This window comes from Zingiber officinale, chromosome 9B (assembly GCF_018446385.1).
Source record: "Zingiber officinale cultivar Zhangliang chromosome 9B, Zo_v1.1, whole genome shotgun sequence".
Lineage (NCBI taxonomy): Eukaryota > Viridiplantae > Streptophyta > Magnoliopsida > Zingiberales > Zingiberaceae > Zingiber > Zingiber officinale.
The window spans coordinates 117,618,409-117,639,175 of record NC_056003.1 but is presented as its reverse complement, the minus strand read 5'-3'; the positions used below and the strand labels follow the sequence as shown (position 1 = coordinate 117,639,175).

The 20,767-nt window shown below is 35.8% G+C and overlaps 2 protein-coding genes across 2 annotated transcripts; one reads left to right on the top strand and one right to left on the bottom strand.

Moving 5' to 3' along the window:
- Nucleotides 1-358: 358 nt before the first annotated feature.
- On the bottom strand, nt 359-14,811 carry LOC122024158. The gene is made up of 13 exons (XM_042582714.1): nt 14,526-14,811; nt 14,284-14,400; nt 14,042-14,174; nt 13,614-13,710; nt 13,170-13,213; nt 11,642-11,798; nt 10,754-10,825; nt 9,818-9,901; nt 5,982-6,083; nt 3,139-3,186; nt 1,419-1,544; nt 873-965; nt 359-606 (listed from the first exon to the last, which is right to left on the bottom strand). The coding sequence occupies exons 1-13, from the start codon at nt 14,725-14,727 to the stop codon at nt 472-474; spliced, it is 1,410 nt and encodes a 469-aa protein (XP_042438648.1). The 5' UTR covers nt 14,728-14,811; the 3' UTR covers nt 359-471.
- A 1,265-nt stretch (nt 14,812-16,076) lies between these two features.
- On the top strand, nt 16,077-19,059 carry LOC122023332 (abscisic acid receptor PYL8-like). Its single transcript, XM_042581386.1, has 4 exons — nt 16,077-16,097; nt 17,001-17,285; nt 17,541-17,756; nt 18,457-19,059. The coding sequence occupies exons 1-4, from the start codon at nt 16,077-16,079 to the stop codon at nt 18,664-18,666; spliced, it is 732 nt and encodes a 243-aa protein (XP_042437320.1). The 3' UTR covers nt 18,667-19,059.
- Nucleotides 19,060-20,767: the final 1,708 nt, after the last annotated feature.

The window sequence follows — 20,767 nt, the reverse complement described above, 5'->3', positions numbered from 1 at the left end:
TTCAATTGTTGAAGATGTGTTCAGTATGAAAATTGAATCTTTTGTTTAGAAATGCACCGTCTCTTGCCTTGAGGACATTTTATTTGGTCTTATAAGAACTTTATGATTGTGCATTGGTGCTCATTCTTCGTCGTTTGTTGTGGGTTTTGGTTACTAATATAGCAAGTATATTTGAGTGAATGTGTAGAGCACCATCTTGGCTCCTAACAAATTAACACTCTAATCCGGAAGTGATTCATTTACTAAACGATTCAATCAAACACCATACAAACAATATGGTGTTAAATCAATTTAACTGACCCTTATGTAATTGAGGTCGGAACTGAAACGTATGTTATCTAAATTTATAATTCATGAATAAAAGAAAATAAATTCATAATTTAGTAAGTCTGGGGTTCAACCACTATGAAAAACACAAGGTAATAATTTAATTTTGTGACTACGATAAGATTAACATATGTAGTATCCAGTTCAACATGCCTGGTCGTTCTCCATGATGAGATCGGTTTGTTCGTATTCTACTATCAGATCGCCAAGCGCTTTCATCAGCGATTTGGGCTCGAATACTGCTTCCACCTTGGGATCATGTATACAATCCACATGGACCTGCAAGTGAGATGCAGCAGCGATTCTAGTTGAAGAACACAAACTAGTTGAAGAACACAAACTTACAATGGCGTATACTAATTGTGGTAACAAAATTGAAATAACACCAAAAACAATACTAAATAATCTGTAATAGGTAGCAAAACTACTACTTTTGCAATAGCACAATTTATAAATAAATTTAAAAAAAAAAAAGGAATTGAAACAGTATTTCTTTACTTCAATAAGTTCTAAGTTGCGACAAATATTTTGTTTGAAAAGCATACCACCCGAAAGATCTCTTGAGCAGCCAAACATTGAAGATCTATTGGGATTTGACCATCTTGAGGAACCAAGAGAGCATTGATATAGTCAAATGGCTGCACAAAATGTACAGTGAGCAAGAACATACTGTTTAAAATTGGGCAGACATAACAATTATGATTGACCACTAACATACTAGTTAAAATTGTTTCAATGTGATGTAACAATTATGAAATTAATGTATCATTTATTTTAATAATATTAATGTTGACTATGAAATCAATGTATTTCTTACTTTGATAAGTATGGAGATCAAGTGGAAAATGATCAGAGGGATAAGCCAGTACAAAACTATGTTGACATTGACGTTTTGGGTGTTTTATACTGGTCGACATCAATAATGTAACATTTCCACCAAACATCAAAGCAGACCGAAATCAAAATTTTAAAATACCCCTATGTATTCACGCATGAATCTTTTTATAACCATGTCTTTATCTGCCTTTTCAAATGGCAATTCAGTGGAATAAATAAAACTGAAATATTGGAGAATAAATTGAGAGACTTACACCATTTTTTAAACTTTTTCCAGGATCTCCATATGTTCGATTTAGAGCATCCGTAATTGCCGTCACAAAGCCAGATGCTGACAAGCCAGTAGTTTCCCTATCATGCTTACCATTCAACAAAAGCACCTACATTCAACAGACTGCAAATCATTTGGAAGAACTATTGCCAAGTGCATGAATTCTAAAATCAAAATCTGAATCATTTTTTATATTAAGAGAATACAAGCTGTGAAATAATGCTTCCCTAATTCATTATACAACTGGATGCCACAATAAACCAGGAATAGTGATCTATTATCTTGCATCAAATATCTGCAATTTGTTTCATAGCTAATATGGTCTTCGAGTAACCTTGAAAAACACAATTTTTTCAAGTAAACAGCAACAAATCAGCTCTATTTACCATCTTGCAATGCAACTCTAGAGGATTTGACTATGAAATATTGGATGAAGAAAATTCTCATAACCCGCAGCAATAGAGATGCATAACTTTATAATTTCACAAAATAATTTCTTTAGATCATTAGTTGTTTGTAGATACAGGACAACCCAAAGTTCAAAATCTCGAATCGTGTTGGAGTTTTGGATGTTGACTAGAACGTTAGGCTGCGTTTGGTAGCCTGTAATCTACCTTGTAATGTAATCCAGATTACATTACAAAGTCGATTATTTTGTTTGGTTTGATTTAAAACTTGTAATGTAATGTAATCTGGATTACAAAAGGTAGTGAAGATTTGTAATCTGGATTACAAAGCAAATGCTATGTAATCCGATTACATTACGAGGTCATTGTTTCACCAAAATTTAAATGCCGAATATACCCCTAGTCTGTTGTCGACCGCCGCCCGCCACCGGTCGCCGACCTTCATCGCCGGTTGTCGCCGGCCACCGCCGCCGGCCGCCGTCGCCGGCAATCGGCCGCCATCGCCGTTGTCAATTGCCGGCCGTCGATTGGCGAAGACGGTGGCCTGCTGCGGCGACCGACGGTGGCGGCGGCAGCTGGTTGCCGATGGCTGCCGCAAACCCCGGCAGAGGTGTGGCGACCGCCGATAGAGGTCACAGGATATTTTTGTCATTTTATAATAATATGAATTACATTCCTTATAAAAAATAATGGACACCAAACAAAAGAATGTAATTACCTTTGTAATCAAAGATTACATACATTACATTACAAAACGTAGTAATGTAATCAAGATTCCATTACATTACATTACAAATTTGATTACATTACAAGGTAGATTACATTACACCCAACCAAACGTAGCCTTAGTGTTTTGGTAATTTAAAGTATAATTAGTCCGATAGTCCATTTGCTAATTCAACACTGAAAGGTAGCAGCAATGTCTTGCTTAATCATTCTGAAAGGCATCCGACAGATTATATGCTTTAGATAACCAAATCTTTCTACAAGTATATCATCATATGCTAACATTTGATTTAGAGAACACAGCTTTTAGAAACATTTAGGTATATTCCAACCGAAGTACATTACTGCACTCTAAGCACTTGTTATCAGTACCAATAAACATGATTCTAAACTATCCAGTGAATACCTGCTATGCACCTAACAAAGACACTTGCCAGAAATGAGAATGCTGATTAAAGTGTCCATGAGAAAAATATATATTTTGAACACAAAGAAACAAGTGGTCTAATGATGCACAGGGAAACATCACCAAGATAATTGTGATCTCATTTTATGTAGACAGAAAACAACCTTGGGAATAGATCTTGAGGCAATAATTTCACCAATCCCGTTTAAAACCTGCAAACATGTGCCACGTTTGAATTACAAAGAGATTTTGGTGTGCCAATATGTTGATTGCAGAAATTGTGCTTTAAAATAATTACATCATAGAACAACATATAATAGAAAGTGCAAACAATATACTGAATGAATTCCTTCTTTTGCATGAAGTGATCAACAGTAAACCAAACATCATGTCAAGGATTCCATTTCAACATCCCTTTCTTTAGAAGAACCAATTGCCTATGAATATAAGTAGGCTTGGGCTTCCACTTGACATGGTTTTCTGGTGCCAACACCCAGTACATAGGCAAAGTCTGGAACTTTTACACATTGCCCATGGTGAGCAAAAGCTTCTGGTTGCCACTAAAATAATTTAGGAAACCAATCTATAGAACTAACCACATTACTTCTGAATCAAATGTACAGATTGAACAGACAAGTAATATTGCATTTATGAATGAAGTAATCTTTCTCATTATATCGAAAAGTGAAACCAGGCCAATATGAACTAAGGACGAGGCCATGTCATTAGAAGTTCTTTAACACTTTAAGTTACCATGGCCTTGCATGCAAGATTTTCAATTTCATACACAGCCACTCATTGCTGCAAAATGTTTGAATTTGATAAGGGGACAACAGGACTACCTGACACAGGAAGTCTACAAATGAACATAGGTTATTGGGCAGTAGGCACGAAGTATGAGAGTATAGAATAGCACCATCACTAGACAGTATACCAACTACCAACAAGCCTATAATTCCCTCTCATTTCATCTCCCATACAACACCCCTATCAGCCTATTTCCATAAAAAAAAACTTTTAAATCTCTTTAACATATTTAATTTCTAAATCATCTAAAACAATACCTTGATAGAGGCTTCATCAAATTATCAGAATAGCCACAAGCAGTGTTGGAATTTTTAAGGAATTATTTGATGTCCAGCTAGCTGGGACGAGAAGTGAAGCAACTAGAGTAATTTGCTTGATAAGCATTGGAGCAATAAGTATATTACGAGTTCAAGGGTCGAGGGAATCATGAAGTTGGCATGATAGCAATGTGCTCTCTAAGAATGGATAACAGAATTAAAACACTAAAGTTGAGAAAGTTTAGATCCAAGTGATGCAAGTATGTTTTAACTGTTATGAAAGACATTAAAAGCTTTATTTCTTTTGTGTAAAGGGTTGAGAAAGAAATAGGATGATAAATATATAGGTTCAAGAGTAAGTTGATTATTATATTATTCAATGACATTAAATAAACGTTGGATAAGGTATGTTTTAGTTTTCCATATGAAGTTATTTTTATGTTTCATAAATAAAGTGTCAATTAAGGAGAATTTTTTTTCATAAAATGCTAGAGTTGCATCCTTAGCTTCTGATTATACTAATACACATTTGAAATAGAAATTAAATAGAGAAAAATTGTAGAAAATAAAAGTATTGTTGTAGAGAAAAGATATGAAACAAGCAAGGAAAATAAGGAAATTGCTATGATCCTCAAACTTCCATTAAGTTTGCATCAAAACACTTTTTATTCAAAACTGTACTAAATTAGAGTACTCTGTTGAAGACAAAGAGATTTGTTGCTCAAGCTATATGTTGATAGCATTGCAAATTACCCCAAATGGTGTGTGTTTTACTGCTAGCTAGTCAGATTTTTTACTTACTATCAACAGAATGTCTAGGCAAACAAGCAACCTCACTAGGACCCATGCTAGCAGCACTCATGAAATACTGGCGTAGGTGATGCCTAATTGAAGTTGCCCGTCTGACAAATTTGAGGCAGTTAAGTACTTCTGTGCTTTTTTAGTGCCCAGGCATTCAACTACTGTTTAGTAGGACCCAAATCTACGGATCCGTTTCCAACACAGTTTACTACAAAAAATTATGTAAGCAACAGGACTGTTGGGTGTCAACTTGGAGAGTCCAGCGTCAACTCGGAGTGTAAGTGCCCAATATGAGTATAAAAGAGGCAAACAACGAGTCCAAGTATCATAACTAGCCTGGGTTCCTTTTGATAATAGTGGGACAGAACTAAGAATAAAAAGGGACTACAAAAAAGAAATCAACTTCTGTATGAGTCATGAAATTCTTTTGGAGATGGGTTAATATGAATGACAGAAATTATACCCTGTTTTGTCTGACAGTGAATTCTCATTAATCCTATGTAAAAAAAAATAAAAGTAAGAAGCACAGGCTGCCATGTAAAAGTAGGTGCTGAAAGTTTGAAGAAATTATAGTCCAGAGAACCTACCCCTAAATGCATTTGTAGTTGCTCAACAAAAAAGAAAGTTCAGTTACCTTGGAGCAACCTTAATGTGACCAACAATCAACTAAAACAGCTCTAGGAGATCTTCACAAATTATTTAACATGTGCAAGAGCCAAATAGAAATAATTCCAATAACATCTCAGTGGTCATAGTTGCAAACAAATGTAAGTTGGGTCTAACTTCAACTATGCTTAGCAGGCAAGGTCTATTACTATGTTCTAGGAAAGCTTAATTGAAAGATCAATCCAAGTAGAATGATGGAATTTATAAAATCTGCAGCCTTGTTGGTAATGCAAGCTTACACATGAATTCAAAACTCCAAACATCATAATCTTAGTGCTAAGTCTACCAATATCAACAGAGAAAAAAATTTGAGTCAAGTAATCACCTATCTGTATGTTCAGATATGAGTATGGTTTATATAAGAATAAAACAGAATAGACATTGTTCCTGATGACAAATCAAGACAATCAACATCTCAGATGAGATGATTGCTGAATGTGAAAAAAATACAAGACAAAAGATTACGAGTTCATTACCAATGAAGGGCAAATAGAGGTAAAAAGCGAGCCCATAGCATAAACAATGCAATCTACTTTCCCCAACTGCTCCAGAACAGTAGGATTAACTGCAGGGAAAACCTACACACGAGAATGGTTATTTTGGTGTGCTAAAATCTTCTGTTTGTAGATCTTAATTAACAATAGTTTAGTTGTGGCTCCTTGAGTTGAATGAACCATTAAATTGGACAGGAAAATTAATGAATATTATATCTATAGAGTAGAAGCAGTATGTTAGTCAAACTAGGTAACCATGTGTTCTTATGAAGATCATGTGCCTTCAAATGTAAAATAAAATTGTTTTCTTTTTCAAAATTTCAGGCAGGTGGGTAAGAGTAAAGAGTTATAGAAAATGAATAATTCAGTAACTGAATATTAAAAAAAAATGAAATTAAGGCAATTAAGATTGTACAAACTACAATAGAGGTCTAAATTATCATTCTAAGCCAAAATTTTGGACCGTGGCCAGAATCAATACAGTTTGATATCCTATGATACCTAAACTCAAGCATACCAAGATGAACATAGATATGTCCTACCATGCCTAAACTCAAGCATACCAAGATGAATTTACATGACTTTTAATCCTATAATCTCTTTTACTTGGGCTTGTCTTCTTTCAAAATATAGCATATAACAATTACAGAGTCAATTGAATTAAAATTTTAAAGAAACAAGTTATCAAAAAAGAAGATTTATTTCTACTCATGATTGTTGTACCTTACTAAGAACAAAATGAATGTTGATCATTAGCTAGGAGCATCAGTTCTTATAGAGTTGGACTAAGATCAACACTATAATTTTTAAAACTCCAAATAAAATATTGCTTTGATTATAATTTGATATTTAGTTTAATTCATTCATATGTCCATCAATATGAATCCTTGGCGCAACGGTAAAGTTGTTGCCATATGACCAAAAGGTCACGGGTTCGAATCCTGGAAACAGCCTCTTGCAAAAAGCAAGGTAAGGCTGCGTACAATGGATCTTTTCCCGGGACCCCGCATAGTGGGAGCTTCGTGCACCGGACACAATTAAAAATAAGCACAAGTATATGTTACAAATACTCATAGGTTGTTAGTTACTGAGCTTTGAATCACCATATAATGGATTAGAAACAAAGTAGGAAAATTGATAAGAAATCTAAAAAAAATCTTAACTAAGTTCACTTGCAAATCTCAATAATCATTAATTTCATTTGATTTATCTCCACTATCATCACCACACTATCATCAATGTCACTACCACCATTTTAAGTAGGATACCAATATCAGAGAGAACAAAGTCTCCTCACCTTTACCAATTTCTTGCTCATAGATTACATCGAGATAACTGTCCCTAATTACCCATTGCTGTTTTTCTAGCTTCGGACAAATTGTTTTTGAAGATATTTCTCTTTGTTAGTATCATTGGAGCTTTTCTTTTCCATTTGTCATCCTTTGATTGTGTTTAGGGTTGAGATGTATAGAAGACATTGAGATGACCATAGTGGATCTGCTACTTCATTAGTTATACTAGTTCTATCTATAATAAGTGCATACAATGGACCTCTCTATGGCTTTGGAGCTAAAGGGATAACCCACAAGTTGGCTATTCTAAAGCTTACTTAATAACATTAAAGCTATTAAATTAATTAAGTAGAGAGGTGCAAGTAAGAGATGCGGAAGGAAATGATAATGTAGCCTTCATTATATTTCTGTTATGGATCTTGACATAAATGTTACCATATATCTCAACCCTAAACACAATTATTTGATTTTCCATCCTTATAACATGCATCTTCACTATCATCTCTTCCATTATCAGTTGCACTATTATCAAAAATAGCTATCAACATTTCAAACATAACCTAGGACAATAGGAGCAAAGGTGATGAAGTCTGGTCATTTTCATCAATTTCTTGTTCATCAATAAGATCAAAATAATTGTACCTAATCACACGAATTGTCCTTTCTCCTATTGATCAATTTTTGTATAATTGATATTGAAGATATTCTAGCTTTGGTAGCTACTGAAGGAGCTGTCCCCTTCCCTTTGTTCATAGCCTCTAATTGTGTTTAGGATTGAGATGTATGGAAAAATCTAGGTTGAGAACCAGATAACAAAGAATCACACTGGAGAGTTGTATTGTCATCTTTTTCCTCATCGGCAACTCTCTGGCTTACACCTAGTTACTCTTTTGGGTAAAAAAATTAAGAGGGCCACAGTGGATCTACTACCCAATTAGCACTCCTAACTTTGTTCAGCATACATGGTGTACCTCTTCAATCTTCATGGCTTCAAAGTGTAGGATAACGCACAGGTCCACTATGCTAAGCTTACTTGATCGCATAAGTTATTTAAATTATTAAACATGGTGTATGATGATAACAAAATTATTGCATAATTTGCTATATTAGTCCATTTCCTATTGGCTTTTTGTTAACACTTCTTGCTACATAAAGACTGATGCATTTTTACCAGTTACTTTCCTAACTGGCATTCCTTATGTTTTTGCCTCTAGATTCCCTAAGGTAAATGCTAGAGGGATTACATAAAGGAGTTAGGTGACGGCTCTAAGGCATATAACTGGCAAATGTTGACTTCAGAGGCAACATTTGCTTTTTGTTCTCTTTACATTTATGTTCTTCTGGATTATGTTTGCTAGTGTTAGTAAAATGTGGCATTGCGTACATAAAAGTTTATTTGTTTATCTACTATTTTATGCTTATGTTGTTGGCTGGCTAAAGGTTATGTCATATGCATTCTTTTATATTGCCCTTATCATACTGACCAACACTGAGCATAAATGATACTGATAGAATTGCCATGGTGGCAAGTCGATCCCGTCCTTTGAATTAGTGTTAGGAGATATTTGGGTCATAACATCAGTAATGTTCAAAATGTGAGGTCTTCCTAGAGGAAAAATGAACTTGAATAATATTGGTCAGAACTAGTGATCTAAAAACAAGCATCAAACCTTAAGCTTATATATAATCTAGTTTCATCCAATATTAGGCAAGCTCCATTTTCCTCTATGCAACTACCTAGGCATTTTAGACAAGAACACATCACAAAACACATCGCATGTGTGATGTGATCCCTTTAAGTAGTTTACGTGTCAGGGGAGCACCTAGATTGGCCAAGGGCTACGCAAGCACATAGAGGCTCATGCTTATGCTGGTTAGTGAAGTCATCCATGCTATGAAAAGGAAACAAAATTTATTCAGTTCATTTGACAATTAAAAAACTAATTCTTAGGAATTGTGAATTGAATGGAGTGATTAGGATTCTTTATTTGATATATGTTTGTTATCTTTGTCAATATAAAGATTTTAAATATCCTTAACAGTAGCCACAAATGTCCCCACATGGGGAACACAGAGTCATTGCCTGTCACCAAGAAATCCTTTCAATGCTTGATAATATTAAATGACAATAATTCCTTTGAGGATCAAAAAGTTAACTCATCTAAAGTTCTAAACAAATAAACAGGGAACGAGTGGGAGAAAAAATTGTTAAGTGGTGACTGACATGGCATTTGGATATAGGGCAAGAAAGACCAGAAGTTATAATCGTAAAAATTAGGATAACTAGAAATGACTTTAAACTTTTCTTTTTGGTCATAGGAAACAATCAAAAAATAGTTGCTTGGCCTTAGTACAGAACTAAAAAAACACTAGACTGTGGCATACATTTAACTGACATAAATCATGTCCCGTACAGCATATAGATTGAAAGTAAACTGGGAAAAAACACAAGGTTCAAATAGTAGGTGACCCATAGGATGAACCCTCCATGCATCTAAAGAGGATATAGGAGGATATAGGACTAACCTCATGCAACAAATTGCAACCTTCACTTGACATGTAGAAGACTCGTTTAATTCCAGAAGGCAGTTTTGAGATTGAAGCACAATCCTATCCAGAAGCAAACCAATAAATTCCAATCAAGATTACTCGAACCAAATAATTTCAAACAAGGTCATTTACAAAAGCACTGCAGAAGTTGGAAAGTAGGCAAAGTTTAACTGGATGCATAGAATCACATTTGGAAGGGCATTAATTACCATCAAGATAAACATGACACAGCAACTTCATATGAAAATCATACAAAAACTAGATATTGGTTGGAAGACAAATCCCTATAACTATTAAAACATCACAAGGACAAAAGTCATGTTATCAAGTAACATGTGATTAATCCATGAAACAATTAAAAGAGTAGATTCATATGTCTGACAGATAAGTGATGCATCAGCTATATTAGGTGATTCTATGGTTCAAAAATTAGTAGATTCAAATGTAAATAATAAAAATTATGGTAATTGAATAAATACAATAAGATTGCATGGCGTGATCAAATTAAAGCCTTAAACATCCAGAACCATAAAAAAAACTAGAACATATGAGGAAGATAAGCAGATAATGACATATCATATGTCTACATGGATGAGATAAATAAAAAGGAACATTTCCTTTTAAAAACATTAGTATGTATGAACAGCCAATTAACCTTAATCATCGTCATCATCATCATCAAACTGGATTTGTCAACACAGAAAATATTTTAACCGTCACACATAGTAATAAATGTGATATCTATTGCTTGATAAAAGATAATTTATTTCCTCTTTCTCAAAATGGAAATAAAAAAGAAAGATATGGAATCTCTTGAATGATCCCTAATGTTGATAAAGAAATTTATAATGAAGAAATGGCAGGAAAAGAGTGCACACAGACCTAGAAAGGCAAGCTCTGCTCCACTTATACCTTGTTAATAGGTTCCATGCATCCATTAGTTGGGTGTGAAATTTCGTTTTGACCACGTATAATACTTCCATCCTAAGAATTCAAAATTCAGACAGGATAAAAGGTAAACATTTGTAAATAACATCTTCATAGCAAACTACACCAAACTTGAAAGAAAGAAGTTTTCCCCATAATTACCAGGAATGAAAGAAAAAAAAATATCGATAAACTGAATGAAACCTAGTATGATATAAAATTTGAAGGCAAACTTAATAGTGCAAACATATGTAGGGGTGCTATACATAGTTTAACTTTTATCTTCAAGTTATGAATTATTTCTAACATGATTTATTTATTTTTATTCAGAAAATGCCTCATATTATACACCAATCCAGTCATGAACAACCCTACTAGAATAGTTTAAGCCATAGCTTATCTACTTTTCTTGTTGGGGTGAGATTGGGCTGATCGATTTACCCTTGTTAGGCAAATGCTCAACACTGCAGGAACACAAGATAATTAGCAGTATGGTATCAGTGGATGGCCTACCTCCAAGCTAACCTTCTACATCTAGACAAACTGATCTAATTTGTTGATGTCTACCCAGGTAATCCAGATTAACATGACCAATGAGAATGAACAGCAGAAGAATCAGAGAAAAGGATCCAAAGAAGAAGAACATAACTATTTCTTCCATTTTCTATTTTCTGTCTGATATAACAGTAGTAAGGCAAGTATAAACCAGAGTTTCTTCAAACCAGTGGTGTAAGAGTATTAAAATTTAAAACCTTGGTAAAAATCGTAGGCATTATAAATGTGAGAAAAAACAACAAACACAAATCAGTAGATAATACAATATGATACAAATTAAGATCTTGATTTAAAAGATTGAAGTTAGAATGCCAATACCCATAATTCACATCCCAATGTTAATCTGTCATTGGTAGAAATCACAGGAAGAACCAGACTTTCATTTGGAATATCTGAGACACGTGAAAACAAAAACACAGCTGCATCTAATGACTGAAAAAATATACGCGCTCCAGCAAAGAAGAAATTTCCAATGCTGCAAAAGCAAATCAATCTGTTACAACATACCTTTATATCTTAGCTGTTTTAACTAATTATTAGATCTCAAATAACATCCACAAAATGTGAAAAATATATGAACCACTAAAAGATCCATATAAATGCAGCAAATCAAAAATATTTACAATTCAGTAATTTTGCGCACTAATTCAGCTTCTATAACACAGATTGATGATGATAGTTCAGTTTCCGTGTAAAAAAAATCAGTAATTCAGTGGTTGAACACCAATTTATTCACTACTATAAAGGATGTATAATTGCTACCAACAACCTATACACACTATTCATAACGGAGAAATTGGCTTCCAAACTTTGATGGATTTGATCAACTAGAACTTTCCAGGCTAAAGTAGATTCACATTGCCTGTGAATAGATGGGATATATAAATATGCTATCCAACTTAGCATGATAAGTGTCACACCAACTAATCCAATGATTTTTATTACGAGCATGACTCATGACCAATCTATGAACATCAAGAAGCAACAATTTGAAATTCAAGGGTACCAGCAGGCACACATGCAAATCCAGTTTGGCTATGGCAGTGAATAACACAGGTAATATATTTTATATATGGGTGACTAACTTCAAGCATTAGCTAGTAAATTCCAAGGATAATGTATGGTTCATTTCAGTTGGAACTTCAACTACAGTGCCTACATATTTGAATTGCTATCATATGTTACCTTGCCTCCATTAACTAGATTTGTTTGTCCACTGTCCTTAGCTTCCACACGGAATGCAAGGGTTTAGCATGGAATGTATCATACAACATGAAAGTAGTTAAGCATAACTATGAGAAACATGCCTCTGATCTTAGAGGGATTGCCCATAGACATTAGGAATTTGTGCTCTTAGATATCATTTATAGAAGGTAAGGTGCACTTTAGTTTGCAAAAATGTAGGCCTTCATAAATGACTTGCATGGTAATATAGTGGGGTGGGTTTCCACTGCTTCGAATAAAACAACATGCACAATATATTAATGGTCTCCATTCAACCTGTTCTGGTGGAAACTAAAAACCTTTCAGGTTTCCGTCTGTGTAGCACCAAAAAGTAAATAGTTCATACTAAACAGGGAATCAATGCATAAAAGAAGGCACATACATAGAAGACATATGGCACAAACCCAGTGTTATCATTAGTCTCCAAATTTTGTTATCAGGTGATCTATGTTCTCATATAATCATCCTTATTAATTTTGACCAATGAGAAAATTAAACTAATTACTTTCATGTTAATCCCAACTACACCAGCGGTAACCTATGAATATTCAAACTAACATCTTTTCACCAATCACCGACATAATGAACAACAAAAGCTCTGATTTTAGCATTAAAGGCATACCTTCCATTACTAAAGCAAAATGACTCACTGGACCTTTGGAGGATCTGTTAAAACAGAATCACAGTGAATTGTTGAATGATCTCGCAAGCAAAAAAAAAAAAAAGAGTTCATCAATCATCAACAATCCATTGCCAAAAAGTTAATTTATATTTTATTTGTGTCACTGAAGCCATGTGATGTTTTGCATTATGTTTGTTATTTTGAACAACTTGATGCAAAAATAAAATATAAAAAACTATGAAGAGAAAGATGAATACTAAAATCAAACAAAGAAAAGTTAAAAGTTGATTAACGCACTGAGAACATAGATGTGCTAGGTATACAAATGTTTAACTAAATAAAACATTATCTAAAAAGATAGTAAAGTTAATAGGCCCTTTGGTTAAGCATGTCCAAAGAATAATGTGGCTATTGAGAAACACAATCTTGTTTATACTGTGTCACCTGATATTGGAAAAAAGCTAGGAACGAACGAATTGTTTCCCCATAAGGTCGTGACACACCGTTCCATAGAAAATGTTCTCCTTCAACAATCTGATACCTGCCAAATTTTCAACTCGAGGTAGTATGGATCCAACAACAAAGTAAATTATTGACTACATATATACTTTACAGGAAGAAGAAAAAGTATGGCAGAGTTAGCTTATTCAGTGTAACTTTTATTAGAAAAAAAAAAAAACTTGCTAGGTGTGCTTGTAAAATGGATATCACTGTCATAAAAAAGCATAAAAGAAAGGATGGATTAAGCGAGATATCAGAAACAATAACAATTTGTATTAGTTAGGCCAGTAAATTCTAGTAAACCGGTAGCAAAATTATTCCAACGCTCAATCAGACAACGGTCTTTGACTATGGTAGAGCCGATTGCTTACCATTCTAACTTAGCTTCCGATGCATCACGAGACAAGCGATGACCAAGTAATCGTCGAACTGCAAGTGCCTCAGCAGTGCTTTCATCAGACAGTCTCAAACATCTTGACCTTATATCCCCAACAGCTGGTCCTCCTGCGAGACATGCATAAGATTGGAAAAACACGAATGCTGCATAAATAAGCACAATCATAGCCTTGTCACAAGAACTAATCCAGAGTATAAGCGATGGTCCTAACCGTACCGAGCACGCGGACAATCTCGGCCGTACTCCCACCGTCGTCAGATACAGGAAGAACATGAGCCACTCTGGTTGTAAGCCGCTTCAGCTCTTCCACAACACCGTTGAACGCAGTGCCGCCTGAGGCAATCTCAAGGTACGTTACTCCAAGATCAGTCTATCAGATACGAAGACGACGATGCAGTAGAATCGTAATGAAGAAGGAAACATGAAGCCTGGGAGCGAGATGAGAAATAGGGTGAGACCTGAGAAAACAAGCAACGAAGGCGGATCGCTAGGGTTAGATCTGGGCGAAGGGGAGGAGGAATGAGCGCGGGCGCTGCGATTAGCGGAGGTGGCGGCCATGGAGACGGCTGAGGGGAGAGGACGAGGGAAGGAGGAGCGTGGGAAGGGCGGCAGCAGCAACGGCGGCGGAGCGGTGCCTCCCGAAACGACGCCCGAGACCATGAACGTGGCTCCGTGCGCCTGCTCGAGTTGTCACGCTCTCTCTCTTATCTGTCGCCAAATAAGCACGGCCGGAACGAGGAATCCTTCACCGACAGGATACTTGGCGCGCGGCGATAAATAACACGTGAAGAGCACGTGCGGGGGAATTGCTGCCGTGGCTTTCGTCAACTGACCAATTTTATATATAAAAAAAACACTTAGAAATAAAAAATATTTTTTTAAAAAAAAATCTTTTTCATTAGAAGGATATTTAAAAAAAATGAAATAATATCCTAGATTAAAATTATTTTAATTTAATAAAAATTATTATATATAAAATAATATCATATTAAAATATTTTTGATTAAAATAATTTCAACTTGACATTGTAATAACTAATAATTATGATGATAACAATTACAACTTAAATATATTGGCTATTAGATTACATAGTGCTGTGTGAGTGTTATAATGCATAAATGGTGTTACAATCAATGTGATGATTAGATCTTTGAACGTAGTTAACAAGTATGAAATATAAAAAAAATAATTAAAAATATATTTATTTATTTAATATAAAATAAAAATAAAGATAAAGTAGCATCTATAAATAATAAGGGTTAATATTAAAATAAATATGGATATGTTATGTTAATATAATAGATACATGACATAGGGATCCTATATTTTAAAAAATTGTGACATATATTAATGATTAATTAATAAGGATGTTTTTATATATTATAACAACTATAATTAGAATCTCTGTACTGTCTAATAATTAGGTTCATAACTATTATAATAATATTAAAATAAATATATTTTCGAGATAAAAACAATATAATGAGCATACTTTTAATAAAAAAATTTTATCTAACTTATAAATAAATAAATAAAAACTCTCAAAACAAGCAAATATACTCATAATATTAAATTTATTAATCAACTAAATAAGTTTAAAGATATATCAAACAATCTTGAAGGAAGAACTCAATAATATATACATGAATCAAACTGAAACTAAATTTGAATTAAACTCAAGCTCATAAAAATAAAACTAAATTAAGATTGAACATAAAATCTAATAGTAATTAATTTAGACTTGATTATCTTATAAATAAGATTGAATAATATAAAATTTAATTTTGACTTGATTCCTTTATAGTCCTATTTATTTTTATTATTATCATAAATTATGCAATAAAATCGTCGTCATTCATATTAATGATGGATTTTAACTAGATTTTGCTCCATCCCAAATTGGATAGAACTAACATTTCCTTTTCATCGGCTAGCCGGAATCTCACGGCACGCTCGCTAGTCGATCAAAAAAATATTAATTCCCTTGAAAAGAATGTCCCTCGAGGCCAATGGCAAAAGTATTAGTGAATGTAAATTGGAAATAAGTCCATCAAAAAAAATAGAAGTATCATTAAGCAATCGAAGGGTGTAAATCTAATATTTGTAAATTCCAGTATGACTTCAGAAAAAAAAAAGATAATCAACCGATCATCTAACATGTAGAAGAAGTTTTAAAATGAGGGTAGATCCTCTGGACCAAAAAAGTGATCTAGGGGATGATCCTTTGGTTTGGATTGATTCAGGATATGGTCCCTATTCATAAAATAGGTAGGGATTATTCATCTCTATCAATCCAAATCAAAGGACCATCCCCTGGACCGTTTTTTACGATCCAGAGGATCTACCCTCTTTTAAAATATCCAAGTCCATGCCTAAATTTCAAGATTATTAAATCATATAGCTTATGTTCATTTTACCCCTTTATATTTATCCAAATTATGATTCGGGATACTATTCATTAGCACATAATATAATAATCAATTAAATTATATTATATTGAGAATAATAATTTTGTTAAAATATAAATTAGATTTTAAAATTTAGAGTTTAAGGCCACCAAATCATTACCAATTGATTAATAAATTTACCAATCAACTAATCGAATTGGAAATAGTAAAGAAAGATAAAATAGGAATGAGGTATATTCGATCATTTTAATTGCGTCGTTCGATAAGTTACCGATAGATCAATTATTATTATTTATAATAAATTTATCATGTATTTTAAATATAATTAATCTATTACATACTTTATTATATAAAATATAAAAATATCAAGTGCGTGCGGTTAGATATTTACGTAACATCTCGGTAGATGGATAACTTCGTCCGCTACCGGGCTGCTTATTGGCAAGCCAAATGCGGGACCCACCACTTTAATCCGCTTGCCCTTCTCTTCCTGTGGGCGGCGACAGTTATAAGCTACACTAACAGACAGCAGTGTGCGGCGTCGGAGAAGAGGATAAGCTTAGCGGAGGCGGAGACCGAAGGGATCGCACGCTTCGGGAGGAGAGAGAAATAGAGAGAGAGAGACGGAGGCGGAGGAAGCGGCGGTGGCGAGGCCTTGAGGGCGGCGGCAGGCGGTGGTGTTGCAACCAGGCGAGCGGCGGATCGCGGACGATGGAGGAAGAGTACGTTCGGAGGCACCACAGTCACGAGCCCGGAGACAACCAGTGCAGTTCCACCCTCGTCAAGCACATCAGGGCTCCTGCCCATCTCGTATCCCCTCTCGATCTCTACTCTTGGTTTTTTTTTTCTTTTCAAATTTTGAATCTCGATCTTGAGGAATCGAGCTTAACTGATGATATATTCTCGTAGGATTTGGTTATTATAAACGATTTTGTTCACGATTTCATCGATTCAGTAATCGAGGAAGAGGGGAAGCTGAAAGAGGGCCTATATTTTTTTTTTCTTGTAAAACCTACTTGTGGCTTTCTGGAATTTGACTGGATTTATTGTCCGTGTGTATTACAGGTTTGGTCATTGGTGAGACAATTTGATCAGCCACAGAAGTATAAACCCTTCGTCAGCAGATGCGTGGCGCAGGGTGATCTGGAGATCGGCAGTGTCCGGGAAGTCAATGTCAAATCGGGGCTTCCGGCGACGACCAGCACGGAGAGATTGGAGCAGCTAGATGACAATGAGCACGTCCTCAGTGTCAAGATTGTCGGCGGAGATCACAGACTAAGGGTTTGTAATCTGTCTTGTCTCTCCCCCTATTTCATCCACTGTCTTATTTCGCAACCTGTTTGCAAATATCAACTCGATCAAATTCTTAATCCTTTGTAAGCAAGCTTCGATATTGCCATGAAACTTCTTAATTCACCATGACACTTGACCAAGTTGTTGGTTGGTGCCATCTTGTCTTAGGATGTGCCAAGTGATTAAAGAACATGATGGATCTGTTCTTCATTCTCCATTTCTACATTCAGATAGACAGCTTGGTTCTAAGTATTGGCAGCAATTAGTAGCCCTTGGAATTATAATCAGCATCCTCAATTTTATTCTTCTAATGGCAACTAGCTTTACTATTGAAAGGACTAGCTCTTTATTCCACTTCTAGTTCACAAACATATATATATACATATATACTTTTCTATTTTTGGTTACTGTGAAGATGCAATGTTCCAAAAAGCAGAAATGCATTGTATGGTAAGATATAGCATAGCAAAGTGTCCAGTTTGATGAAAAAAAAATATTTCCATGATACTTTCAGGAACTTTATTTTGTTTGAGGCAGCATATTTTTTGTTGAAAGTATCTGGTGTCATTTTACCATGATCAAGCAGTCTTTAGAGTTGGATGAGGTGCAACTGATGCAGTAGCTCCTTTCCTTTCATGTCTTCATTCATTCATTCCTTTCCTTTCCTTTCATGTTGCTTGGCTTGCAGAACTACTGCTCCATTATTACTGTCCATCCAATGGTGATTGATGGAAGGCCAGGCACGCTTGTTATAGAGTCCTTTGTAGTAGATGTGCCAGAGGGCAACACCAAGGATGAAACCTGCTACTTCGTGGAGGCCTTCATCAAATGCAACCTGAAATCTCTAGCTGATGTCTGCGAGCAATTGGTGGAAAAGGCCAAACAACCCGATGCATAAACTCATGATTGAGAAGGTAATGGGCACAATGGGGGGTTTACAAGATGAGCTGCCAAGATCTTTCAAATCCTTAAAGAAATTCGAAATTCTTGGTATGTAAGTGAACAATTATATATGTTTGAAACTGAGTTGTAGCTAAAAAAAAAAAAATTGTGGTTGTCGGTGGATGGCGCACTGAAGCCAAGCACATTTAGGCTTTACTGTGCAGAATTGTCCGAGATTTTTTTGGCTTCACTGTGCTTTGGTTTGTATCGGCTCCATGATGTTGTGCCAATTACATGCAATCCCAATGGAGGACCATGTGACTCCAATAATTGTGTTATTTTGAAAGTGAGACCCCTCTCTTGTAAGCATCTGTTGTTGATGGTGAAGTATAATGGGTGGGGCTAATAATCTTTGTCGTCTTCGGCACTGTGTTTATTGACTACCTGCAGAATTGACCACTTATTTTCTGTGTGAATATATTTCAAAGTAAAAGCAGCATCCCGGCAGATTCTGTCCCTAAAAAACATAGTGTCATCTTTTACTCACCTTCCCAAGGTGCCTTATTCCATGTCCAGGAGTGGGATCTCCCTTGGTTCCCTTGGTCGCCTGCAAAAGCTGGATCTGAAGATTAATAGATGCCATGTATAAAAATGGACCTGTGTCTGAATTACTGTGCACTACTGTGCAGTGGGGTAAAAAAGGAAGAAAAAAAGATGAAGATGTCCTTCACGTCAAAGCCAGCTCCTGTTCGGCAATTTGAACTTCCTGGTACGGATTGAGGAATCGTTTAATCTCATCGCCACCGCATTTGCTAGAGCATGGAGTGCATTTTCATGCTGCAAAGAATTGTTAAAAATCAAATGAGAACTGATCCAGTGAAAAGGAGAGGCTCATCTTGGGAAAGGTCTCCGTCACGATGGAGATCAAAGTCAAGATGGTCAATACTCCTATCATAGATCGGACGGATGAATAGTTCATCCGGCCAAGATATGAAAGATCCGATCCAATATCATCACTAGCTCGGCCATTGACTGAGCTGAGATGCTCAAGACAGGAATAAGCGCCAAGTCTCTGCGAAAGCATGCCGAGCGCCCATCCCGCTCGGCTCTACATCAATCACTAGATCATCAGAGTCATGGCCGAACGAGCCACACGAGGACAACGCTATTACAGCCGAGCGGCTATTCCGTTTGTTCTAGACTTGCAGCAACCATGCAATGGAAGTATCGGCCAAGTGGTTATCCCGCTCGGCAAAGTAGTAGATTCATCAGCCAGACTCCAGCCGAGCGTCCACCTCGCTCGGCCTAGCAACGAACGACACGGGAACAGGGAACTCCCAGCCGAGTGATCGTCCCATTCGACTGAGCAACAGATAGCAGAGAGATCCTTCAACATCCTTTTGGGAGTTAGTATCGCCGATGGGCGGCGTGGTTAGGCAGCAGATCGTACGACGGAAGTTTCTACTGTCATTTCAGAGATATGCTCGGCTCGTTAAGGTACTGTGTCAGGGACACTTTACTTACATGTTTTTTCAGGGAAAACTTAGGGCATTGTGTCCGCTTTGAGAAGAGTGCACACACGCTGCATAAGCCCTATATAAAGGAGGTCCAAGCTTTAGCGAAGGTATACGCACATTACTGTTGTTGCTACTATTCATCTGTCTCCTTGCTTCCACTACTGTCGGAGACTGACTTGAGCGTCAGAGGGTCATCTTCAGAGAATCCTTTCCTGACTCGACACTGATGTTGCTTGTGTTATAGGAAAATATAAAGTCTCTCAGAGGTCAACAGGAGTGCCACGTCCTCAACCTCCATTTCCATGACTTTCGGACAGATTAAGAACTATAATCACAATTGATGAAGCAATTGGTCAGGTGTGATGTTTATTACTGAATTGGGACAATACCTTTTTATCATTTCGAGTGTTCCAAGTTACCATGATAATTCCTGTGAAGGCTATAACAGAGGTGGAACCTTTGCAGTAATGCATGAAAATAAATTTCTCTGGCATATGAATTCAAAATAAAAGGACAGATGATCAAGAAAAAGCCGAAAAACAAAGTTGATGATGCTCCCGATCCATTGGTCTCGTGATAGAACGGGATGCCACGTGGTAC